The sequence below is a fragment of the Falco cherrug genome, chromosome 7, assembly GCF_023634085.1.
Source record: "Falco cherrug isolate bFalChe1 chromosome 7, bFalChe1.pri, whole genome shotgun sequence".
In the NCBI taxonomy this organism is placed as follows: Eukaryota; Metazoa; Chordata; class Aves; order Falconiformes; family Falconidae; genus Falco; species Falco cherrug.
In genome coordinates, this window is record NC_073703.1 from 42,963,264 (window position 1) to 42,990,903 (window position 27,640).

Sequence of the window (27,640 nt, forward strand, 5' to 3'; positions counted from 1 at the left end):
CATTAGTCTGAGATCACTTTAAAATTACTTTCAAACTCTTACATTTGGAATACAAACTAAGTTTTGGTGGTCAGTTTTCAAGTTCAGACTAGTAGTAGCCTGTCTTCCTCCTACTGTCTTTAGGCAGTACCTCTGAAGTACTACTTTTGCTGTTGTTAAACTGTCATCTGTCATTCGTTGGTACCTTCCATGCTGTCTCTTCTTCATGAACAGATGAGGCAAATTTCTCTTGGCTTGGCAGACTCTTAATCATAGCAATTAGTCCTTAGGCTCATAGTGCAAAGCCATCCTATTCACTCAGGTTAACAGGGTAATTTTTGAATGACCCCTTTCAGAAAAGGCTGCTTAATGGGTTGACAGTGGAATTGACTGTGTGTACATGTGAAGAAAAAAAAAGCTGAGGAAGCATGCTTGCCTGTCTTCATCCTGTTCTTGCAGTCACATTGCTGCAGAAACATCTTCTGTCTTAGTAGGCTTCAAACTATTTCAGGAACTGATTGAAAGATTCCCACTAACTTTAGGAATCCAAGGACACCTTGGGTATCCTGGAATGGCATTTGTAGGAAGAGTAGTACTTGTTTTGTCAAGGAAATGCTGGTTGCACTTTTAAAAATACGTATTTTCAGTCATAGCCCGAGGTTCTCTCTTTCGATATCTAGACCATCAGGGCAGTCAAGAAGTTTTGTTCAGTCTTAAGCTTACGACAGCTAAGACAAGTGCAGTAGAGGTGTCAGAGATTGCTGTTTGCCAATTTCTGGGCAGCATTAAATGCAAATGACCTGGTCAGAAAGGAGCTAGTTCTGTTTGCTTTTGAGGAAGTGACCATTGTCAGTGTTACCATTAACATGGAATTGCTGAAAACAGGACTTGAATGGACTTGACGAGGTTCTCTAATTGCTTGGCCCAAGACACAGTCAGTTTACACTTGCATCATCCCTGACAACAGTTTATTCTTAAAAGCCTCCAGTAGTAGAGATTCTGCAATCTTCCTAGATGTTCTTGCTGATGATAGTTTAATTTCCTAGTTTGAGAAGCATTCTGGAGATTGCAATAAGCAAATATCCCCTTTCATTCTTGCAAGATGTTTTTCTGAAAGAACATTATTTCACGATAGGATATACCTGTGTTAAGGTATTTCTTCTGTAAATATCATCCAACAAAAATTTGATGCAGGTCTGAACACCATCTTTACTTCCAGTATATTTCTATTTGTTATGGTCAGAAGAGTTTCTGTGTCCTTTTCATTGACTTGGCAGAGCAGAGCAGAACAGAAGCTGAAGGAAGATACTGTCCATTTGGCAGAGATGATCCTGAAATGTTCTACTGTGAAATAAATTTTTGTAAGCATTGGGACTACTGTTACAGAACCACAGAAAACTTGTACAAATTGACTCTGGTGCTGCTAGTTTAATGACATACAAACACATTTTTACAAACTTAGTTTTTAGGAAGTTCTAGAGCTACCTTATCAATAGCAAGAATTATTGTGCGAGTGCTCCATCTTAAGTGCCATAGACCTTGCAGTATCTGCTGCATGTGAAAAGTCTGGGGCTATACATTCAGTTATTTAGCTATCTAACTGACTATATGTCTGTCTTTGCAATGTACCTTGCTTTTTTTTCCCCACAACTCCCAAAGCAGAGAGGTTGTTTTTTCAGAAAATTCCTAAGACACTAACCACCTGTTTGCATGCAAACTTTGCTACAAGATCTTAAATATGTTGTCATGAGTTGTGGGGTCCTGTTAAGCCCAGAAACTTCTTATTCTTGTACTTGAATTGAGGTTGGAGGGGTGAGTATAGCTACTCTGACTTCTCAGTTCTTTGTTACCAGCATATATGTTTACTTGGGGGAATGAGATGAAGCATAAAGAAAACTTACATTAGTGTGATTATAGCAAGTCAGAAATATTTAGAAGAGCAGGCTCTTACTGCAGACTTGCCTTCAGTGATACTATGCAAAGGTAGGGCCTTATTTAGAATTTGTACTCTCTTGTACAAAACTGCTTGTCTGCATTTTAGTTGCTGTCCCTTAGGCCTGTTCTCACAAAAAATGAGAAAAATTCAGAAAATATTTGCATGCCTTCTGTATTGATAGTAATGATCTTATTCTGTAGTTTTTATTGTATTAGAAAAAGAAAGGAGGATATTTTCTTCAATGTATATCTAGTTAATTTTTATCTGTTTATACCTGGCAATCTAATTATGGTGAAGCTATATGCCATCTCTCTCAACAGTAACTGCCTGTTGGCTAGCCTGCAAGTTGCAGGTGCTTATTAGTTGCCTTTTACATTTCAGCCAGAAAAAAAGCATGGTAATTTAATTATTTCAGAAATTTGAAGTATTTCAGGTATTTTTCAAGTGGTGGTGTGTGTGTGTGAGGCTGATTTTTGGGTATTTTTCCTTGTCTTTTTTTTTTTTATTCCTTTGTTTTTAATCAGGCCCTATAGGGAAGGCAGGATGATTCCTGGAACCTGGAGACCTCTTCAAATACCCATTGTATCTTCATTAGTAACTTGCCCCAAAATTATGGGCGGGATAATAAAAGAAAACTGTGTTTTCTTGGTTTCGGGGTGTTGGTTTATTTTGATTTTGAGAACTACTCTTCCTTTACGCTAGTAAATTCTGTAAATTGATCATGGGGCTGGGGGTTGAGGTCATCTTAGACAAAATGATTCACAGAGACAAGAGGGATGCTAATGCTTTTTTTGGGAGCAGTTTAAAGAACAACAAGGAAGAGGGCATCTGGCCTCTGTTTCATGTTGTTGTTATTTTTAGGCAAGAACTCTACTCTGGCAGTGAAAGCCTTATCCTGGTGTTAGCTTGTAGGTATTATTGATATTACTGTAATATAGCTAATGCTAAACGAAAGCTATGATGCTGTTTTAAAATTCTTCGCTGTAGTTATGCAGCATGCAAAGTGTTTTCAAACTATCTGATAATTAAATGACCTACAGTAATGCAAGGCAGAATATATTGAAACCTCACAGTCATATTGTGTTGACTGTAGATGCTATTTTAACTAATGACAGTATTTTAAGTGTAGTCTGTTATGAAGCAACTGGAATGACTAAAGATGATACAATATGTTAAATTAAGTGATCACTTGTTTAAGTATACAAAACTGTTGCTATTACATATAGACTTGGTGTTGGTTTCTTTCAGGTAACAGCAGTGAAAGTTAATTTAAATCTTCATTTTTGTTTTATCTTTTAAAACCCCCACAAAAATACCAAGGTTATTAGAAATAGTATCCTTGTGTACTGATGTTTCTTGTGATTATTCATTTTTTTTGGTGACAATGTTTTCTTCACACTATGGTTTGCCATAATTTCATAATTCTTTCATTCCTTTATGTCTGGTTTGTTCTTGTATGTGCTCAATTAGAAGCATGCTTGTTGTGTTTTGCTTTTTGGTGTTAAAAGAACATCATAGTATACATGTTCCTCTTTTGACCTGAGCCTCACAGGAAAATACAAGGAAGCAAAAATCTGAGTTTGCCTTTTTAATCTGAGTTGGATCCTTTTATGTTGTGTTAAGGAGCTATTAATAGAATAAACTTGCCCATTTGAGTCAGTAAAACAACATAGATGACAGTATGCCACTGCTAAGAAAGCTATTAAAAATGTACTTGTTGCTCTGGGAGCAAATTGCTGCTTACTTGACTTCTGACTTGCCTGTGTTCTACTCGGTATATGCTTTCTGAAATGCCAGTCTCTTTTTGTTTTTAAGTCCTTTTTTCCTGCTGTCACTGTATAGCCTCCCTAATTTGGAATTTTCAGATTTCCTGTCCACTGAATTAGTTTCCAGCTGTCCCTCCTATCTAGTTAAAGCCTTTTTCCTGTAACACAGAAAACTAGTGTCTATTCTATAGAACAGGGTTATGTAGCAGCAAAGAAATCTAATTGCTTCCCAAAGCCTCAAAGGGAACAGCAAGAGAAGGTTGCTGTGTTGGTGTATGTATGCCCACTTGGTTTATTTGCTTCATTTTTTGTAAATGCGTTTTTAAAATTAAAAAACATTAATGTAGAGTGCATTCTGGGTCATACATTTTTCTGCACGTTGATTATTCCTTTTTTTTACTCAATTGTTGCCTCTCATGATTTTAATAAATGCCACTTTCACTCAGTCTTTCAGCTGTGCTTAAGAAGCAACAATACAAGTGGTTCCTGAGCATATGCTCTAATAATACAGTCTATTGCTTGAACTGTGGTGCACTAATGAAGACAAAAATAGTTAGAAACAAGAATATAACAGCCATATATAAAAGAGAATATTTTATACACGATCTTTTGGAATTAAGTGCTTATACAGGAAGGGTATTCTCCTTATGTGGAATATACTTAGAATCTGAAAGGATATATTCATATGAAGGGAAGAAAACTGGTAGGATGAATGTCAGATTTAAATAATCAGCTCAAAAATCTTGTTATATAAGAAGGTATAATGAAGTTACATCTAAGAGGTCAGAAAGTATTCTGATAAAGTTAAGGCTGAAAGCAAGTTAGATCTTTCAAAGCATATTGAAGAAAATATAAAATATTCTCATAAAAGGAGGAGAAAGAAAGAAGTGCGGTTACTCTGCTCAGGAGAGTGAGCCAAAATTAGGCAGTGTCTAAAAATAATTCCAAACTCTGGTTAATACTTTACTCAGTTTTTGCTATGGATAGCTATAATGAATGCTGAATGGAAGGTGGGATGGATAATCAGAGACAGAGTTGGGAAATAGGAAATTTATTTTTCTGTATGGAGAGCAGACTGAAAAGTGGGGACTGTGTTCAATCTAAGAACCTGGACATATTTGTCACACTCATCCATCAGAGACTTCTGAAAGAATCTGGACATTAGAGATCTGTAGCCAAGATTCTTACTGGAACTAATATCAGAGGTGGTTCAGTATAACTGGAGAGAATAGCAAATGCAATCTTTGTTTAAGAAAGAAAGCAGTAAGAAGATGATCCAGGTAGCTGTTGGTTTATTGTTCTGACTGCATCTGATTTCAGCAGTATGCAGTGCCTTCAAAGCAATTTTGAAGAAAATTTACCTTAATTTTTTGTAATAATTACTCAGTGTAGATTGTCTTAGATATGAGAGCCACCTTCTAAAAACTCATTTTCTTTAAAACAGAAAAATAAGTTAGGCTGTATTGCCTGCCATACCTATTTACTTTAACTTTTTTTAAAAAGCCAAGGGTAAAAAAGCACAAAAGCAAATGCTGACAGAAAGTACATTTTAAGATGCATCTGACCCTCTCCTGTCACTTTCTGCCTTTCTTATTTATCATCTTATACTCTCTTGTTCAATGGGACAGGGAACTTGTTCTTGGGGAAATAATGATGTTGAAAAGAGTTCTTGCCTATCTAATATTTAAGGAAGGGTGACAATGCCTTATCTTTGACAGTTTGGTGGTAGACAGTAAAAAATGGAAATACTTGTTCAGAATGCTATTATTTGATCTTTATTATTATTAAGGATTTTGCTTGGCTCCTTTTTTTTTCTTTCCTGTTTTTAGCTGCTAGGGCTGTATGCCTTTCCAACTTTGCCACATCCCAGTTTTTAATTCATGTGGACAGATACCTGCATAGTGAGAATTCTGCCTCCAAATTCTTTATAAGAATAAAGTGCGGAGGAAAGAGGTTATTAGGCAAATATCATGCAAGAATACAGTGAAATTTATTCAGATCATTAAATGTTTTGTACTTCTGTGCCTTTTCCTTTGTTGTCTCATGATTATTCTTACACTCACAGTAAAAAAGTAATTTAAGAAAGATGTGTAGCTTATGTGAACACTTGAAAACATTGCTTTAAAACTCTCTGTATACAAACATCAAGTCTTGATGGATTTAGAAGTCCACATAAACCATCCTGTGTGCTATAAACAATAAGAATTACTTGGTTTTTTCTCTGTAAGAAGAGAATGGTGTCATGATGCAATGGCTTAAAGTGCTTGCCTTTCTATAGAAAGAATAAAGTAGCAAAAAATACTTTATATTTTTAATTAGTTGTCTTTCAGCAAGTGTGTACTTTAGAATATTCTAATGATTTGCTGAGTTGTTAATTAGGGTAATGTGTATTCATGAAAAAGGCAGAAGTGAAAGGAAAGTTCAATTCCCAATTAAATTTTTCTGCCTCACAAATTAAGTGGTAATTTGGTATAAATTACTAGTATGAAACCTCTTATCTTACAGGCCTCATATCTGTCAATCTGCAACTTAATAATTGCTTTTTTCTTTAACTTGACACTTTTATTTTATTCCTCTTAATAAACTGCAAGGCCTGTCTAACATAGTTTGTGTGTGTGTGTATATATATATATAAAAAAAATGTGATTATAGAGTCTTTTAGTTCTTCCATAATTTAAAATATTTTTAATGAATTTTGGGGGTGAATATTTGGTGACTCCATGTGTGTTTCTTTATGGGGGAATATGTTGCTGGCTAAATATTTCTGCCTTGGAAGTAGTTGAGATGTGCATCAGATTTTATGAGAACGAACATTAAAAAGTGGCTGAGAAGTTAGAAAAGCTTTTCTGCGGTAAGATTGTCAAGTAAGGGTATTCTCGCAATTAATTAGCTTATGTGCCTTCTTGCTGCAACTCAAAATGAATGACTTTTGCAGTGTTGTCTTAAGTAGATTTCTCGTGGTGATATCTGAGATTCTGGTGCTGAATATATCATGAGTCATTTGATTAAAATAGTGCTACTTAAGATTTATTCTCATCAAAACTGCTGAGAATCCTCATCATTCTGTCAGTCCTTTTCAGATTCCTAAAGAAATAATTTGTACCATGGTAAAGCTTTATGTTGCGGATTCATTTATAACACCAGTATAGTTTCTAGAGATTTCCTTACAACTGTTACACTTAATGGATAATTTTACCCTATGCTGTATGTAAGGCTGTAGTAAGTGCTGTTAATATGCTACTAGTATTCTGCCACTTAAGATGCATTATTGTGTGTTTTTGTAAAGTGTGATTAAAGATACAGGTAGCAAAGTGTTAAAATCTAGGGGCCTTTATTTTGATTTAGCTTAAGTTTCTATTCTCCCACACTTGATAAAACTACCATTTTCCAGGAACCTAAGGAAACTTCTGTATAATACTCTAAAGCAGGCTTCTCAGAGAGGCACAAGGAAGTTCGGTGCTAAGTTCCAGCTGAAAATCAGTGAAAACTAAGGGGCTGCTCCCTCAAGCAGTTGAGAAATGCAAGCTAAGGCTGTTCCTAAGTGCTGTTTTTGTTCTATGTTAGTAGAATGCAGAAGTATTATCTACATTTTTAGAGAAGTAACTCCTTAAAAAGATGAACTTACTGCTTTTGGAAGCAGTTCTTGAAAACCAGTGCTTTCAGCAGGAGGGGTCTGTTTTTGAGATGCTAAAAATAAACATCCAATATTGGAAAAGTAGGTTAATAACATTAAAATTGTGTATATGCATGACAGTATTACTTTGGTCACAATATTTTGGTCTGTATAACCTTGATTCAGACCACTTCTGCACATCATGACAGAATTTATGACCCGTAACTATTTTACTAAAGTATTTTTTTATATCTGTGGTTATCGATTTCTTGATAACCAGTTGGTGACCATTGAGCCCAACTTAGAATGCTTGAGATCTCGTAACTACAATTAGAGTTGAGGAATGCAATATAATACTGAACATCTTGAAAAAAATTGTCTCCCAAAGTAGAAAGATATGTTTACACTAACCTATTCTGACTCTTATTTGCCATTCTTGAGAGAGTTGTTGTGAAAACTTCTTTTATGAAAGCTCTTATTGAGAGTCATGGGTTCTGTAAAGAAAGCAAGCATGATTCCTTAGGGTTTGATGAGTCAGGTTGAGAACTTCTTACAAAGGATTGTTCATTATGTGAGCAAAACCACTTCTGTATACTGAATAAAGCAGATCTTGGTTGTAGAAAAAAAATCAATGTCATTTGGTAATTTAAAACTCTCTATTACCTGTCTTGAAAAAAACAGGATAAATCTGGAATTACATGTAATTACTTACTGGGAGCAGTGTATGCTATAGCATTTTTAAAGACCGGACTAAATTTGAGTGTCTTGCATCAGGACAGTATACCCTGTCTAGTGTATTTACAGGTTTGAGATGCTCGAGCATTCTTTTTGAGAAACCAGTGTGAAGATAGTTACAGAGGTTGGACGAAACATCTAGCTGATGCAGTTTTCTGTCTCTCGTGATGGCTTAAGGAGACCCTACAAGAACATGGAGAAGGCATACAGCGGTGTTCCTTAGTGAACTTGTAGCAGCCTGCAGTTTGGGGTCTGCCTGAGCCAGAGATTCTTTTCTGTGTTTAGCAACACTTGGTATACTTTCCTCTCCCACAAGGATTTATATAATCTTCTTGAACTTGTCTACATTTTTGACATCTGCAGCATAACGTAACAGTAGCTCCACAGCTTAACTGCGTATTTGTGAGTTTTGGGCAGTTCTTAATCTTGATACCAAATGATTTCGTTTGTTACCTTAGTTAATTTCTAAAAGTAATAAAATTGTTCTTTACTTACCTTCATATAGTTTTTTATTTTTAACTGTCTAGCATCATAAGTACTCTACTTTTTCAGAAAAAAAAAAGTCTTAAGTGTGTTTAGTTGCCTTCATAATGAAAAAAATTCTTTTATGCTTTTATGTATTTTTTTAATGTTCTCTTATACTTTTTTTTTTTCTGATGGGGGGGTGGTGGAGCTGGGAACAGAAGAGAGGAGAGACTGAAATAGTGTGCATCATTCAAGATAGGACCACACAAAGGTTTCATACCACAGTGTAAGGGATTTCTGCTTTTGTGTTGAAGGCTTGGGGGACAGTACATACGTGTTATTTTTTCCCTTCAATACTTTCCTTGGAGTTCTACTGTTCTATTTACATATTGGTTTACCACTGGTGTTTTCTAATAAGGTTTTTGTGGTAAGTCCAGGTATTTTATTTTTTTCCCTTGATTATAACACTGTGTACATTTAATTGTTATCCTGCTTCATGTGGATTACTCATTTACCTATTTGGAATCTTATCTGCCATTTTATTTTTCAGCTACTTAATATTTTGATACTGTGGTACAGTTTTCAGTGTCAGCTTTGATTTCTGTTGTATTGGATAATCTACTAAACCAAGAAAATAGTCTTCCTCACTGTTCATATATGACTGAATCAAGCAGAGTGAATTCTTTTGTTGACCTCCTTTCACTGAAAAAGCTGAATATTTTTAACCTTTTGGGGTTTTTTGACTGCTAATACAGTTCCTCATTCATCAGAGGACTCTGCACTCATGACTGTTCAGTGTTTTTAAGACCCTTTTGTAAGGGAACTTAAGTACCTTGGAAATATAAATAAGTCAACCATATCATTGTTCCTTACTCCTGATTCTTCTGAGCAATTATTAATATAAATAATTATTACTGTCTTCAAAAGTAACACATTTGTTCACATAGTATCCTGTTTGTGTATCTGCTAATTCTGACATTTACTGTTTCTACAGGTTTGCCTAGTAGAGGTATCAAATTTCCTTCTGTACAGTTCCCAGGAGCCCTTTTTATTAAAAAAAAAAAAAGGGACACACACACACACACACAAAAAAATGTCTACACTTGCCACTTATTACTCCAGTATGGAGTGTATTTTTAACTGGATATGAGAATAAAACACAATAGATTCAATGATTTACAACTCTGGAAATGCTACCTTTTGGTCCTGGTGACTATTTCTTTTACTGTTTTTGTTCAGAAACCTTTCTTCTTGAGATAATTCCTCTAGTTTACTCTCAGTTTAAGTTCAGGAACTTAGAATGTTCTTATGGGCTAAATACTGATGGGAAGAATTCATTGGCTTTTCTATGGGTTTTTAGAACTTCAGTGCTATAAAACCAGTAATGAAAGCATGTAAGTTGTGCAATATGGGCAAACTATTTTAAGGTCAAAAAGTAACGTCTTTCTTGCTCCAGACTAAATTCTAAATTCTAGGTATGGGAGTTTTAGGTTATTACAAAGGAAGAAATCAGCAGTGTTTAAATTAGTTTTAAAATACTGAAACTATTTTCCCCACTCTTGTTTTATGTCATTAAGGTTGTTTGGTTGAAATTTTGCTCAGAAAATCTCAGTCTGAAACAAAAGAAGTGTTCTGGAAGATTGTAGCCGGAGTGCTTACTGTTTACCATAACAATGAATAATTGAAAATAGTAATGGTATCAGCCAGACCTGTAGTATGAGTACATGACTTTCTTTTTTTTTTTTCCTCCCCACTTTTTCTTTTTTTAAGCCTATGGGAAAGTGTTCCTAGTAAGGAAAGTAAGCGGCCATGATGCTGGAAAGCTGTATGCCATGAAAGTACTGAAGAAAGCAACAATAGTTCAAAAAGCCAAAACAACTGAGCACACAAGGACAGAACGACAAGTGTTGGAGCACATTAGGCAATCACCATTTTTGGTCACGTTACATTATGCCTTCCAGACAGATACAAAGCTTCATCTCATTTTAGGTGAGTAGTTGTCAAGACTCTAGTCTTGTGTTAAAAAAAAATAAATATATATCTGCCCTTTTATCTCAATGTTTTGTAGGTTGGTTTTTTTTCATGTGGTTTTATGTACTGTATTTGGAGATTGCATGAGACACCATATAGGAAGTAAAATACTGTTAATCTTCAACAAACAGAAAATCCACAAACACAGACACTGAACTTCAGTGTGCTACTCTGACTTGGAGGTGGGAGGAAGTATTATCAGTGACTTATGTGCAGCAAAAAAATGTATCTGACCTTAAGTACCTAAATCAGAGAAATACTTTCTTGAACTTACCTAGAAGATGAAATTTTGATTTGCACTTTTTAAACCATTATTATATACTTCATTAGTTTTCTACAGACTTTCAAACTGCTACCATGAATGAAAAAGTTCTTAATTTGTACGAATGCGGGCATTAAAGGGATTCCATTTCTTTTTCTTTACGTGCTGCCTTTGTGTATGTGGCACAGAGGTTATTGGTAAGGAGGGACGACAAACATGACTTTGTTACTGGGATTAGTTGGTAGGAAAGAAGAAAAAAAGTACAGAAATATTTAAACAGCAGAAAGCCCTGTCATTCAAACATGCTGCAAGTTTCACTCTAAGAACAGTTGTATATTGTCCTCAATGTGATTAGTGTTTTTGAAATGTCATCTGTCTGAGAGGATAGGGCTACCTGTCACTATGCTGATGAGTTAACATGCTGTTTTAGCAGTGAAATGCTGCAAACTACAAGGTCATATGAGGCAGGGTTTTTTTCTGAACAAATGCACTTATAATGTGGGCCATGACAGTTAATGGTTGTGCTTTTGTTTATTTCTGGTCAGATTTCTTACAACATTGGGATTTACAAGTTGTTGTTATGGTTTCCTGCTGTAAAATGCTGGTGAAAATACTTGTATTGTGAATCAGTTTCTTGTTTTATGCTTTGTGATACTTCATTTCATTAAGTTCTACCAGTAACTTTCATAAATCTCCATTTATGAGATATGCTTGATAATGAACTACTGTATAGCAAGCCTTATTAGGATGTTCTTCATTGCACTTATGTCCTTACCATTTTGCTTTCCATCTTGATGTGGAGAGCCACATCTCTTTCTGTGGCATTTGCAAGGCTGTCAGAAGACTGATCAGAAGCTTTCTTAGGGTTTTCAACTAAGATAAAACTTCTGCATGTGTGTGTTTCTCTATTCCCTACCATTATCCTTTTTCAGGACAGCAACATTTTGCTGAAAGACGCTGAGGGTAAGGAGTTAAATTCATTTTGCTTTGTTCCCCAGTTTCATTGTCTTTGAAGAGTCCTGCCTTTTTGAGGAAGATGAAGGTTTTTTTCCTGATAATGAGAAACACTTCAGGAGCTAGAAAAGAATATTAAAATCAGCTTTCAGCCTTACTGCTCCAGGAAGCATTTGCTGCCAAAACTTTGTTATGAAACCATTTGACCTTTGAGTATTTGAGATACTTGCATGTTTCAATTTTTGGATATTAAGAGGCAATCCACACATTTCTGTGCTGAAAGTAGAGCTTGGTTTGTAAGGCTTGGTACCACTCTAAATTTAGAAAAGTTTTAACCTTTCAGATCAGCAGCAAATTTTGTTTGGTATATAAAGATGGATTTTTAAGAAAATTACAAACAATTTTAAAGACTGCTTACTTGGAGTATTTAAAAAAACTGGAAAATGAATTAACAGTTTTATGCTTGGATGCAGAATACATTTTTGTAGTGAATTATTTGAACATGTAGGTGGTCTTTTAATTGAAGTACAAGTTTTGCAATTTCTTTTAGCTCATAACTTCCTTTTATTGAACCTTTATTAACAGGCTGATTTAGATATTAAATTAATAAAATGTTATTAATGTTATATGAATCTACACCACTGGCCATCAATTCTTAGGAAGATGTTCTGTGCTTATACCTTAGTTTTAGATACTGCAGTGAGGAGCTCAAGCTTAAATGGGGTATTCACTAGATTCCTTTTGAAAATGGGAGTTGTAAATTAGTAAGGATTCTTACAGAGTCCTCTGACTAGGACATTAAAGAAATGTGTAAAGTATTGTCATGGACTGGAAAATGCTAGACACAAAGTTAGAAATATATAGATAGCTTTGATTCCTTGATGTTAACTTTTAATAATTACGATAATCATATTTTAATTTTTTTGTTTTACATTATTGATTAATAATTTAGAAAAATATTGAAAGATTAAATGAGACAAAATGTGAACATGTATTATAAATATTATAGTACTATTATTTAAATCAGATATTTTTAGGTAGAGTGCAGTTTAGATCCCACTAGAAATATTTTTAAAAACCCCAGCAAACCAAAACAAAAAACACCTCATACCAAAGATGGATGTAGTTACCTAAAAATAAATATATAGTAATAGCGAAATTTAGGTGACAACAATAATTAGAAGGTCAGAAAAAACTTTATATAAAGGCAAAATTAAAAAGCTTGGCATCATAGTCTCGTAAGAGTCAGAGGAGGGAGCCTAGGAGTTCTGAAGAACCTTGCATTGCAGATAGTACAAACTGGGCATATGCTCACCATAAAAAAATGTTATGGTGATGTTTAAAGCAAGAAATGCAAAACTAATGTATAATTAAAGGCATTTTGGTTTGGTTTTTTGCTTTCCCACAAAGCCTACATGAATCCATTCTCAGAATATCAGCTAGGGCCAGAAAGGTCCTATTTTCCTTCTTTTTTAGCAGAAAATGGGGCTAATTTGTGGGGTTTTAAAAAATACTTTTAATCACTTTTTGTAACAGTGAAGATGTCTTCTACCTAATATGGCCTAAAGCTAATTTATAATTCCATTGGGCTTTGCACCCTCCCTGACCAAAAAACCACAAACTGTTTGTTGCAAGTTTTTTATGTCTCATTATGTGAGTCTTTGTAAATCAGTCCTCTGATCTAGTTTGGGAATTTGTGTTTCAGAGACTTCTGAATTTTTGGAGAAACCAATCTCTGCCTTTTTTTTTGTACCTAGTTGAACTTGGTGTATGAGTAACATGTCATTTCAGTTTCAAGAGGCTTTAGAATTGGAGCCTTGGTGCAATATTTAATACAATTCTTTGCTGTTGAGTTATATAGTCTTAGAATTTAGTCTGGAACAAGTGCAAACATGCAGCTGCATTTCTGCCAGATTTCCAGAATACAGGGTTTGGAGTTGATTCCAGTTTTTAGGTTAACTTTAAGCTGTCATTGAAAGAACAAGTATTGTATCAGTGTGAGTACTGGTTCTATGGAATGCTTGTCACAAGAGGTTAATCTACTAATACTTAAAACAAACAAAAAACCCCAAATTCCTGAGCTGTCAGATGAAGTTTATATTGAAGTAATTGATAATATTCCCCCACCCCACCCCCATTGTCAGTGATGCATTTGATCTAGCATCAAGAATTCGAAGGCTGGTTGTTTCATTGGGCTTTGGTTAATGTTATAACCTGAATAGAATTAGGCTTGTTCTGCCACTCCTGTGGCAGCTTTGGTTTGTATGTCACAGTCCTTAGAACAGCGCTTGGGAATTAAGCTTTTACTGGTACTAAGTTAGCAGTTCTGATTAGAAATATTTTAAAAATTTATTTCTGTTACCTTTTTCTCCATGATTAGAATGCTGAGATTTTTTTGGAAGAAAGCAGTTGTAAAATGTGGATTATTTATACTTTTTTATAATTTTGATATGCTTACTGATCTTGGTAAATCTTCCTTGCGTTGTTTGTTTCTGGTAATGCTCCTTCCCAAACAGAGAACGGGAAAACTAAAAAGAGGAGACAGATCAAAATATCTGTAACTTGTATATATGATTTATCCTTCAAAGTATTAACTTAGAAAAGGATTGGACTTTTTTCATGGATTTGTGTATTATACCAATGAATCTGTAGAAACCACATGCAAGAAAATATTGAGTAAGATGTCTTGGGGCATGTTCCCTGCTCTGTACATGTAGACCTGAAATACAGTATGGGGGCTATGGGCTTTGAAATTAATGCCTTTAGTGTACACTGCTAGCATAAACAGGTCCAAATCTAAAATGTTTGTGTTGCAGTGGAGCTCTGTCATAATAATTTTTTCCCCCTCCCTGAATGTGAGAGAACCCTTGTGTCATAGCCTGCAAAGGATGAAAAGTGTTGTTTCCATGTCGGAATGTATGTGGAAATAATCTCCTTCAGTGAGTTTTGCCATTAAAGTTCCCCTTGCAAAGAGTATAATTTGTAATTGTCCATAGTTTATTATTTCACCGAATATGTTTTCTGAATTGCCTTTCTTTAAGTCAGTCTGCCTTGTTGCTTTTAAGTATTTCATTAGTGTACAAGTATTCAGTTTGTAGATATCATTTGTACTCCTTACTTTTCATTCCTAAACAATGAAAAGTCTGATTTTGCAAAAAATAATCTTTATAATTTGGGAATATTTGAGGCTATTTTATGGGTTTGCTGCTTATTTAAAAGTTGGTTGTGTTCTTCCATCCGTCCTTTAAGGAGGAAATTGTGTGTTGTACAATGTGTTGAAATATTACTGAATTACAATAAATAACATCTGATCCCAGAACATGTTAGTTAATAACTTGCAAAGTACCTATTAATATTACACTAAGAAAATTAAGTTGTCAGAAAGTGAAATTAAAAGGTTATTTGTTCTACTTTTTAGACTACATAAATGGAGGAGAATTGTTTACTCATCTGTCGCAGCGAGAAAGATTCTCAGAAAATGAGGTGCAAATTTACATTGGGGAAATTGTTTTGGCACTTGAGCATCTCCACAAGGTAAAGTAACTGTATTCTACTGCTCATTTTGTGGAACTGCAACTGTATTCTTTTCACATCATATAAAGTTAGTGAGGAGAACTTATTTTTTAGATTGCTTTAAATTCAAAGGAACTTGTCTATTTTGTCTGCAGTGTGTTGTTATTGACAAATGATTGTTAATTTATAGTAATCCTCATGAAATGGTGTATGTCAGTAAAACTAACTTGTAGTCAGTATGAACAGGGTTGGGTTGCACTATTGTTCAGTTCTCCTTGGTTTGATACAATTAAACAGCAGAGATCTGAAATTTTGATGTAACTTGTAGATATGAAAAGTGTTACGGTTTTCAGAGGTAGTAAGTAGATTTGTAGACTATTACAAAGCACGTATGGTCTAGAACATATGACAGAAGTGTCCATTTTCATTCTTAATGAAAGCTGAACTGAGTTTTGCACACCACAGCAAGTATTCAGTCACTTTTAGATTCAAGGGATATAGTATGTCCTTTAAATTTAAAGACATTAATGCACAGTGTAGTTTCTGAAAATTTTAAAGTCATGCAAAGGTATTTCTTCAAAGGCATTTTTAAACTGTTCTTTTTGAGGTGCAACTTTCAGGTGTCAGATTACCTTCATATTTAAATGGATTCAACTGTCTCATTGGTGTGGTAATGCTGATTTGGAAATAGCTTTTTTTTTTAATGTTCTGTTTGCAGTTGGGGATTATATATCGGGACATAAAACTTGAGAATATTCTCCTCGATTCTGATGGCCACGTGGTGCTCACAGACTTTGGTCTGAGTAAGGAGTTTCTTACCGATGAGGTGAGTATTTGAGTCTTCAGTAAGTGTGGACAGAATCCAGCAAGATCAAAGTTAGGTTCTGTCTGATTGAAATCAGAAACCCATTTGAGAGGGGAGGAAAAACTGCCTACTAGATTCTTAATTCATAGAACAAAATCTAGTAGTCGTTTTACTGCGTTTTGAGCTTTCAGTTCATTTGTCTTTGGTCTGCCAGTGTTGTCAGACACGTCTGTCTGTTCTAGTTTTCCCTGAAATGACTTCATGCACCCTTCTGCTGCCCTTTATGTGAAAAAGGAGAGATCCCCATAAGTCTGAAAAGCCGCTAATGTTATCATTTTCAGATGCCTTGTTAAAAACTTGACTGTGCTAATACTTTGCAGTGACTAGGCAAATGGTGTGCTATGACTCTTCTTTCTGCTAATAATAATTAATGTATTATTATCTTGTCTTTCTCATGTCTTTGTGTCACTTGATAAGCTTAATTGCAAGCTTTTAGGATAAAAGCTTATCTCTTATTAAATACATGCATAGTATCTAACATAGTGATCTCTGACTGTTGATGTTGGTTGATAATTATTTGTAAAGTACAGTTTTATGTCCAAATACACTTTTTAGATTTCAGAGTGTTGAAATTGCACAGGCTTTTACTTCTAAGAGAATTTAAAAATGGCTAATTTTTGGCTTTCACATCAGGTACAGGGGTATTGAAATCTGGGATTGCAGATCTGAAAGTCTTTGTTAGAAGCAGCAGAAGGGTTTTCTAAAAATAGATAACTGGTAGTTTCCTCTAGAATATTTGCATTTCAAATGGAGTCTGGTAGGATTTGGGAGGTACCATTTTAAGAGCTATGAAATGTTACTTTCTGAAGCAGGGAAATAGTGCAGATAATATCAGTATATTCATTTTAAATTACGGCATGAAACCAAGGGGAGGTTCAACTGGCATGACAAGGGATTAGCAGCAGCTTGCCAGACCAGTGCAAGAGAGGAAGTACAGAGAGATGCAGTTTTCAGCAGGAAGGAATGATGGTAAAAGGTGTGGCTAGGGAGAGTAGGACCTCCTCAGAGTTGTGAGAGAAGCTATGTTGGGCACAAGAGACAAAGTACATGGAATGGTACTACTGCACTGATGTGCAGGAACAGTCTTGAGCCTTTGAGCTGAAGTTGAATGAAGGTGAAATTTTCCCTGTAATTAAGAAGGTCCTGATTCATTATGACGTTCTTAAGTCTTAAAACAGATGGTTTTAGGAAATATACTTTTTTTGTTATTTATGCTCACCTTTGGAATGTCATTTACAAGCAGTGCAAGGAAAGGGGAGGACTTGGGGTCAGCATCAGAGATGCCTGTCTGCTTTTCCCACACTCTGATTCGATTCCTCTTTCTCCAGTCAAATAAAGCAGTCTTGCTGCTTGGTCATTTATTGTTGGTTCATCTGACTCTAATCCATTCTGTTTTCAGTATATACCTCAGAAGTCTCTTCATTTAACCTTTTTTTCCCTTTTTCTCATACTCTCTTTCACATTTTATATTTGTCTTCCCTGTCAGAAAAGCTCAACATTTCTGTTATTTCTTTTAAGGAAAAAAGTAATTGCTTTCCAAATCTAAGAAATTGTCTGCACTTGACTAGTTTTCATGTGTGTTATTGTAATTTAGCTACTGATCCTAAACATGATTAGAATGATGCATTTACACATAGAAGTTGATATTTCATACTATTTTATCTGTAGACAATTCGGCTACTACTAGAACACTTGCAATTTGCATTACAAAAGATACTTAACTTACACTTCTGAACTAATGTACTTACAAGAGGTAAATTTTCCCTGTTTAACTGCATAGCTTTGTTTAAGTTCATTGGGTAGCACTTTTAAATAAAATTTCACAACTTCGTGAATCAGATGTAGCATTTGCAATTTAATCAGAGCAGTATGCTTTCTTTTCTCCCCCTTTCTTCACGCTTCTTCCCTGGCACACCCTGCTTTTTGCAAGAACTTTGCATTTAGAAAGTATACTTATCCAAGTGGAATTTATTCTAGTAACCTCCCCCCTCTTTAGACTGTATTTTCTGAAAAAAAAAAGATATATTTAGGTTAAAAATGTATAAAAATCATCAGCAATTACAAGCATGTATCATGTTTAGAATTCTTATCCGAGAGAATTCTTATCAGAGAGAATTCTTTACCTTGTATTTATGAATTTTGGATGCTTTTGTAGTTAGGGATTCTTGCTAGGAAACATCATAGCTCAATGTTTTCATTATCCCTGCTTTAATCTGATGGTTGTTAAATATTTCCAGGTACTTGAGCAAGTATAGAAACTAATAGAAGGTGTTTTATAATAAAAAGTGTGTACTATTTCTTGACTATAATAACTATAGCAGATTAATTGATTTGTCAGCAATGAAGAGGTGGGAAGCTGCTTTTCCTGGGCATTGTTTGAGTGAAAGGAAGCAAATGCATGTGGCTTCTAGGAAAACAGAAACAGTGATTCTACCATGCAGCTACTGAAGCATGAGTGTGAAGAGTGTGTTGTCAAGTATCCTCTGTTTTACAATTATTATGTGAAAGTGCTTATAACATGCAAGAATTACAAATAAAAGCTGAAAGCAGTGTGATTTTAAGGGCTCTAAAACATTTTATACTACTGTTTTGCTAAAAACTGAATTTTGTCTTGTACAAGTGAAATGACAGTGTGGTTTTGCCCTTGTTGTATCTTTAAGTCCATATGCTTGCATTTGCATGCAAAAAGAAGAAATGACCTGACTGGAATAAAGTAGTTGAATAAAAATGAATTTTCACATAGGATAGGTCAGTATCACAAGGTACTTGGGTATGAAATTACTTCTGATACTCAAATTTTATTTATTACCTCTGAAGATCTACCATTGGACAAGCCTAACCATAGCATAGGATTAAGTAAGAGATGAAGAGATTGAAATGGCTAGTACCTTTTTAGTATTAAGTTTTACAACATTTGCATTCTTAGTCCTATGATGAATTTAAAGCTAGTGTACTTTTTAGCTGTCATCTGAGTTGCAAAGAAAATAGGTGTAAAAAAGACAGTTTTTAGCCTTATGTTTTCATGCATCTCAGTTGAGTTCCTGTCTGACTGGGTTGTAGAATATATTTGCACATGACATAAATACAAATTATTATCAGGGTCGGAGGGAATTGATAGAACTGAGACAGACATTGTAGTGAAACTTCTACAACACTGTTTTGTTCATTGCGTAAGTGCGATCACTTTGGTGCTGCTATTTTTTTCAAGGCTCTTGCTAGATTAATGGTTGAACTCTCAAAGGTGTCTTCCAACCTAAATGATTCTATGATTTCATTTACCTTTAAAAAAACCCAACACCCCTAAGGTGGGTTGTTTGGGGGTTTTTTGCCATTTTATTTCTTGTGTAGTATCTTTATCTTCTGGAGTTTTTAATTTTTTTAATCTTCCCCCCCCCCCCCCCACATTTCCTTTATTTCTGTAACTACACTAAAAATCATACTTCACTATATATGGAGACCTTTATATCCTAGAAAAAATAATCTGAACACATTCATTGAATTATGTAGTAATAATCTATTTTATTGGACCATGAGTAACAATTAACTTTTTTCTTGTTGATTAAATTCCACAAGTATGCTTCCAGAGTACAGTGAAACGCTCAGTTCTTCTGCATTAGTGCATTTCTTCTGCATTAGCTTGTTTATTTTGAAGCTTTTTGTGTTTGCTTAATGAAGCTTGAGAAAAATTACGTAGTGAATACTGAATGTTGTCAGTCTTCAAACAATGTATCTGAGAGCATACAAATACCTTAGTAATAAATATGTAATAGTAGATAGTCTGTATTGAGGGATGATTGAATTGTAAATAGGTCAGTTGGATGGATATTTGGATGTCTGTCTGCATAGAATGAATAGTTCATATGCGTTATTGTTTTCCCATCTGAAAGTATCTTGATCAGAGTTGCAAATTTAGTTATAACTGTCAGGTGCTTTTCACTGTTGAATTGTTTGTTTTATTTATTAGCTGGGTGAGTGAACGTTTTGTTCAGGAAGGAAAATTAATTTTAAAATACTTTAAAGGAAATTTCATTAAAGGAAAAATGATAAAAAGGTGGTTAGCCTGCTGCAGATTTTGGTAGGTGAAGTAGGAGGAGATTTGTACACATTGCTAGAGTAATTCAAAGGTAGTCCAGAACAGAGGGAAGTGAGTACAACTTAATTCTTGTTTAGTGCTGTATGAACGGTCATCTCACTTGAGTGACCTGTTAGATTATCTGTGCATTTACCTTTACAAGACCATTTATAATTGTCCAATTAAAGTGGTAATGTCTGATCTTCAAAATCTGATAGTACATCCTTTGAACATTGCTCGCTCTTTTGCAAAGATGTTAGAATAATCCATGCTGGGGATGACTTACTACATCTGCTTGCATTTTAGTTAATTGTTCAGTGATGCAGACATCACACAGTCATAAGGGGTAGATTTACATGTCTACAAAGAGTAAAAAAGTAAGAAAGAATAAACTGAATAATGAAGTTAGTTGACATATGTTAGCATTGGTTATAGATCTGTCTGGACAATTAGTCATTGTTTCCCTTATTTTGGAAAAGGACATGAAACAATGGCAAAACCTTTTTGCTTTAATTGGTGTACTACTGTTGGTGTTTTAAGTGTTCTGAAATTGAATATTGAGAACATACCAGGCACTCTAAAGGCACACAATTGAACTGGACTCATTTAATTGCAAAAACAGGTCATCAGTGATCAGATGGCTGTTTGTGCCTTAGCCCAGGAGGTGTCCCATTTTCAATGCTTATCACAAAAGATGGTTGTGCTTTCTCAGCTTGGAGCACTAATGCAAAGACTGGATCACAGAATACATTCTGTCCAGACTTTGATGCCAAAATCCCAAAGTGCCATTAAGAATTCATGCAAGTCAGATGATATTTCTTACAGGGACTGCTCTAAGGATACTCTTTTGGTATTGTAATATGCCACTTAAAAATCACATTTTGGGAAGAAATACTGATCTGTGTGTTAAATAGCCTGGTATCTTCTATTGGATCTATAAAATACTATGTTGCTAGTCAACTTGGGAAAATTCTTTCTCTGTTTTTCAAGGGAAAACAAAAAACAATGTAACTTCTTGAGGGGAAATGCTGCCATCCTCATTAATTTTTTTTTCTCAGAGATTTTTTTTTACCTCTTGAATTACTGCAAATACTTCAATGAAACTGGGGCAACCAGGTGTGAAAACCGTAAATGACCAGGAATTTGTGGCGATATGAAAATTAATTTAGAACCAGATGGATTGCTTTTGAGCAAAATTGGCCACTCCTACTCATCTACCTTTTACATGTGGTGCTCTTCAATGCTATGAATGTTTATTTTCAATCTCCTATGCATTTTTTTATATTCTCTTTCTTAAAAAAATACATTTTTGAAGACTTGTGGCAGCTAGTACAGTTCTTCCCAGAATCAGTACTCTTTTCAAATAGAGGCAAAATTATAAGGTACGAGAAAGAGGATATTTTTCATGTTTTGCTTCATATACCATTCTCTCTTTTGGTACTGTTACCCCTCTCTTATCAAAAAGTGATGTTTCAGAAAACAAGTCTTCCGAAACCTAGATTTTTGAGAAGACCCTAGTACAAAATGTTCATCCAGGATGACAGTGGTTTCATACTTGCATTCTTCCCACACAATTATGTGCCGTTTCTGATTTTTTTGATAATTTTTTGTCCCTATGGAGCTGAGACTTGTTTTCTCTTGGTTTTTTGCTTTACAAATCCATTATCATGAACTGGTTTAAAGAATTCCTTGAAGAATTGCAGTTGCATTACACTGCGAAAGCAAACATAGTTGTTGTATAAATCAGTGGAAACTGTTTCTTGAACCTCCACTTGACATTACATAACAACATAACCTTGCATTGAGTTATGTTTTCGGGCCACAGCTGTAGAGGTCACATGTTTCTTGGCTGGCATACAATACCAGGTTTAGCTGTTCTTGCTGTCCCTTTTAAGTTCCTGTTCCAGTGGTAGCTGCTGGCAGGCAAATCTATTCTTCCTTGAAAAATTCAGTAGCCTGATTCCATGTCTGTTTTGGAAGTAGAAGTCATTGGTGTGTCTAGCTCTGGCATGAGTTATAGTAAAGAACATGGTATTTTGACTTAACTGGCTTTAAGTAGGAACAGCCACCAGGATAGGATTTGTAATTCATTTCAGATGACCTTATATGTTTATTCTTTGAAATGTCATCTCAAGAAGAATTAATAGTTTATCTACCATATTGCAACCGTTCTTGGTCTAGTCTGAATCTTTATTTTTGTACTACAATCTTCATTATGATTTTTGTCAAATGCAACAGAGCAGTCTAACTAGTGTACCACTAAACATTTTTCCTGTCTTTGTTCTTCTTCTTTAGTCTTCTACAGAGATCATAGTTTTGGTCCTGAATAGAAGTTACAGCTGCACAAGCAACAGTCTGCAGCTGAGAGATGTTTTGGGTGAAGTTGTACTCTTTTTCTTATGGACAGTTTTAAGTACCCAGTGTTATGTCTGGGTATTACAACCAAAAAGGTTCCCAAAGGAATAAAAATTTAAAAAGTGAGAAAAAGGAAGAAACCACTTAGTCTGGCATGCACTCCGTTGGAACAGACTTTTTATTTCTCATTTTAAGTCTACATCACATCTTTGAACAAGGGGGCTTTTCTGTCAATTTTCATATGTCGTCTTAAGTTGACAGTATTTTTACTCTGGACAATTAAAATGATGAAGAACATTACAGATCTGATTTGTATGGAAATGGGCTTTTTTCCTGGTGTATTTTTATTTTTGAGGTAAATATCAATAAGATCACTTTCAGATAGGATGACCTCTAGGGTTCACTGAAGGTACGAGGCTTGTTTCTGCATGGAATTTAGGCTTTTCAATCTTGTGATTTTCCCGAAATGCGAAATCCATGTAGCAGATCAGCTTGTTAGTAGCACCTTTGTGTCCTCTATGGCATTTCAAATTTCCATTTATGACAGTATTCTTTTGATTTATCCTATGGTCCTGGTTTTCTCAATAAACTTGCCAAGGGACCTCTAATGGCTTGCTTAATCAGTAGCTTATAAACAGTTTGCTGATAGTTGATGTATGAGATAATCTGTGGAGTACTGCTGAACTCTTCAACTGCTTAAGTTCTTCAGTCATAATCTTTCTAGAGGAACTGTGGTTCTTGACTAGTTTATCAGGGAGCAGCAGGATGGGGAGACTGCTCTCTGCATTACTGTGAGCTAAGGGTGGCAGCAAGGCAGGTGTGGATCAGCAACTCCAGTGGTGGTAAGACAGGCTCAGACAACAGTCCAGTGGTTGTCAGACAAGCTTGTTGTGAGGAGAGAGGCTTGAGGTCAAGCCAGGATTTGAAGTTAGTGGGTCAGGATCTGTGAAGTACACAGCCAAGTACAGGCATACCTGCAGCACAGCTGACACAAGGAATGAAGAATGGGAGCCTGAACTTCTGCTCCCAGCTGAAGGTGGAGGAGGCCCCTGACAGGGTTCCATACAGGTTGCTCAGCTGCACTGTGTCAGTGTTGGTCTTGAGCCAGAGATGCCTTAACCCCTGGAACTGGAGAAGGAGGTTGCACAGCCTGTCGATAAGCTCAGGGCCCTGACATGGTTATACTAGGAGAGTTTTCACCATTTATGCTTGTAGTCAAAAGCTAAGTTATGACTTCCAGAACTCTAATCACATCCACTTGCAGCTGTACAAAATAGCAACAATAATGATACTGTCCCTTGTATTCTAGAAAATTGCTATTTTTTTTTAATGTTTCTGAATGATGTTATTTGTTACAGTACCGATAGAGCCCAGGGAAGGTGTAGTTAATGCAACCTGGAAGTTAACTTTGACTTTCTTCCTTTGTTAAAGGGATTTCAAAGACAACTTTGGACTTGAAACATTTGTTTAGAGGTGTAAGCAATTAAGGAAGGTAGTTTTACTCTAGCATATTTTCCTGGGTTAGTCAAATGAAAAGCAACAGTGAGACTTCCCTAGCAGAGGTACAAATGCTAGGATCTGTGCATACCTAGAAATGAAATGTTCATAACTACCACTTTGGGCTTTTGAGGAGATTAAGGGATGGATTATCAATCTTGTGCATGTCTACAAATATTTTAAGAGCGAGTGTCAAGAGCAGGGGTCCTCAAACATTTTAACCAGGGGGCCGGCCTGCAGATCAAGTGGCAGGCAGCCATCTGCGGCTGCTTGGTTTCCCCCCCCAACCCCCGGCGGAGGGGGAGATGGGGTGGGGGGTCTGTAAATACTGGGGGCCGGATTGAGGACCCTGGGGGGCCGTATCCAGCCCACGGGCCATAGTTTGAGGACCCCTGGTCAAGAGGATGGGGCCAGCCTCTTTTCAGTAGTGCCAAGCGACAGGACAAGGGGCAACGGGTATAAACTGCAACAGAAGTTCCATCTGAATATGAAGAAAAACTTTACTGTGAGGGTGCCAGAGAACAGGCTGCCCAGAGAGGCTGTGGAGCCTCCTTCTCTGGAGACATTCACAACCCTCCTGGATGCCAGTCTGGTCAGCCTACTCTAGGAGAGCGTGTGTTAGCAGGTGGTTGGACTGTATGATCTCCAGAGGTCCCTTTCAACCCCAACCGTTTTGTGATTCTATGTTGCAAGAAAATTATTTTATTTGTTAACATGTGAAACTCTTTAGGTGGGCCCATACTCATAGTTAAGTCTTACTCCTGAATGCCTGTATCCTTTTTAGCCTTTACTATCTGAATTTGCTTATTTCTCAACTAATTACTTTTTTTCTTCAATGACCTCATAAAAATGGTAGAATGGATGATGTTTCTGTCAATTTCCTAATATGCATTGAATAAATTAAAATAATTACAAGGGAGAGTTTAGTATTTATTGTTTAAAATGTTGTTCCTTGTTAATGAAGAAATTAGTAAACCCATGAAATACAAGGGTCATTTGCCATATTATTGTGGCTGAAGCTGTTCCTATTGTATTGATACTGATGAATATGCACACCAAGAGACTGCAGGAACCTCACAAAACCACATTAGCATTATTCTTCAAGAGGATTGACTACCTATTTAATGTATTTCCAGTACTGTTACCTTTTGTGGCCATTTCTAGTTCTGAATTGGAGTCTGCTTTTCTGCCTTACCTTTTTGAGTGAGACTTCCTGTGGAAGTGTAACATGCAGGTTTCATTTGGGATGACTTGTTCATCACTGGGTGAAGTGTCACACACTATCCTAGTTAGGTATCAGTTAAAAGTATTTATGCAAGATGTGTTGGAACTTCTGCACATTCAATTTAAATTAGTGCCAGGAGCTGTTAAATACTATAATACAAAGCTAGATAGATCTTTTAGGACAGTGTTGCTCTCCTGAGCTATTGTTTTCTACTAAAGCCTTTGTGAGAGCATACTGGGGATGTTTGTTGCCATCACTGAACCTTCAAAACAGTGGTACAATCCATTGTATGCCTTTTGTTAGAGCAGACTGACATTTCTTCTGCTAGACACTTGTAGCTGATGCAAAAGAGTACAGATTTCACATGTAATTAAGACCCTATGAGAAGTATAGGAGAAATCATAGAAATTTTTCTGTGGGTTTCCTGTTCAGAATTTATATGAAGCACTAATTTAGAAATAGAATTTTTCTTAGGTACAGTTAGTGTATTGATAATCATACCACAAAACAGTCATTTGGGGAACTTCACAAGCACTTCTGGATTATTCCAATCCTTGCAGTCTGTGACGGTATCCAGCACAATTCACAGCAGTCGTTTTGCAGATACCAGAAATACCTGGCTAGTCCAAATCTTGTTGAAGAATCTGCTGTGTGAAGTCACCTTTCTTAGTTTCGTAAAGACTTGTTGTAGCATTCTGTATACCTGGAGATTTTTTACATCAAGGAAATGTTTCCTGGCACAGTTGAAACATGCTATGCTCTGGTCTCATTGAATCATAGAATTGTAGAAAACCCTGAGTTGTAAGGGGCCCACAAGGATCACAGAATCTAGCTCCTGACTCCACACAGGGCCACCTGAAAGTTAAACCATATATCTAAGACAGTTTTCCAAACACTTTCTTGAACACTGACAGGCTTGAGGTCATGACTACTTCCCTGAGGAGCTTGTTTCCAGTGCTTGACCACCCTCAGTAAAGGTTTTTTTTCCTAATATCCAATCTGAACTTCCCCTCTTGCAGCTTTAAGCAGTTCCTTTGCTTCCTGTCACGGGACACCAGAGAAGAGATCAGCATCTCCCTTTCTACTCCCCATCATGAGAACACTGTAGACAGCAATAAGGTTACCCCTCCATCTCCTCAGCTCTTAGCTGAACAAACCTAGTATCCTTATCCACTCAAAAGTCATGCCTCCTGTCCTTTCACCATCTTTGTTGCCCTCTTTAGATGCTTTCTCATATTTATATATCCTCATCATATATTGGAGCCTAAAACTGCACACAGTAGTCAAGGTGAGGCTGCACCACTGATGTGTATAGTGGGACAATATTTTTTTTTTTTTAACTTGTTAGCTATAACATACTTAATGCACCCAGGATATGTTTGGTCCCTTTTTTCATCCGGGCACACTGATGATTCATACTGAGCTTACCATTAACCAAAACCCACAAATCCCTTTCTTCTGGGCTGTGCTCCAGCGTCTTGTCACCCAGTCTCTACATTGATCTCTTATTGCAGGAGGGATCAACTGCCTCTGGTTTCCTTCATTACTGATCAGTTGATGTACCTAGGAAACATTAATGACTTAGAGAATGAAGGTTCTCTCTGTGTGTTTCTCCTCTTTGTAGTCTGCGGTATTCAGCTGGACCAGTTGATGTACCTAGGAAACATTAATGACTTAGAGAATGAAGGTTCTCTCTGTGTGTTTCTCCTCCTTGTAGTCTGCGGTATTCAGCTGGACTTCCTGAGAGCCAAAAGCACAACATCACTTATTTACTTTATAACATAAGTTGGAAGTGTACCATCTTGTGCAAGAATTATGATACTGTGATGTCAAAGAAACTTTAACATCTGCCATTCATTTGCATTCCTTGTGATCCCTTCCCCAATTATAAGTCTTATCACTGTGTGAAGACATCTTTTTTTTTTTTTAGCATTTTTATTTCCCAAGAAATTACCTTATGCCATGCATCTGGTAATATAAGATGACTTACTGTCTATCAGAGAATATTTGACTTGTAAATACTTATGAATAACAATTGAGATTACAGATTTGCATGTGCTAGAGTGTTTATTTACTAAATAAAATGAAGAGCAAGGTCTTTATATTGATCATAACTTTACCAGTTCTAAAAGGTTGGTTTGAAAGTTTACATCTGGAGGCTGGCTTTCATTTTGTCATATATATTCCATACAGACTGCTTCCAATTTATTGTAGGTGAGAGGCATTTTCATGGCAGAGTGGTGGATCTTACTTGTAGCTCTGGGTATTTATAAAAGCTGAAAACATGGTAGTAGCTTGCATGATCTATATGGTGTACACATTCACATTAGGCGATTGCTTGAAGAGAAGACCCAAGATAACAGAGTTTTAGC

At 35.9% G+C, this 27,640-nt stretch overlaps 1 protein-coding gene across 5 annotated transcripts in view; it reads left to right on the top strand.

The window, feature by feature from the left end:
• The window catches only part of RPS6KA5 (ribosomal protein S6 kinase A5), an 81,755-nt gene that overhangs the window by 13,983 nt on the left and 40,132 nt on the right, over positions 1-27,640 (top strand). For 3 of the 5 annotated variants that reach the window (XM_055715519.1, XM_027804935.2, XM_027804933.2), the window contains exons 3-5: positions 10,265-10,483; positions 15,160-15,275; positions 15,973-16,080. In XM_055715519.1, the coding sequence (XP_055571494.1) occupies positions 10,265-10,483; positions 15,160-15,275; positions 15,973-16,080 (443 nt within the window). Of the gene's footprint in view, positions 1-10,264; positions 10,484-15,159; positions 15,276-15,972; positions 16,081-27,640 lie in introns of those variants that run through there. The other 2 variants (XM_027804934.2, XM_027804936.2) reach the window with 1 other exon arrangement.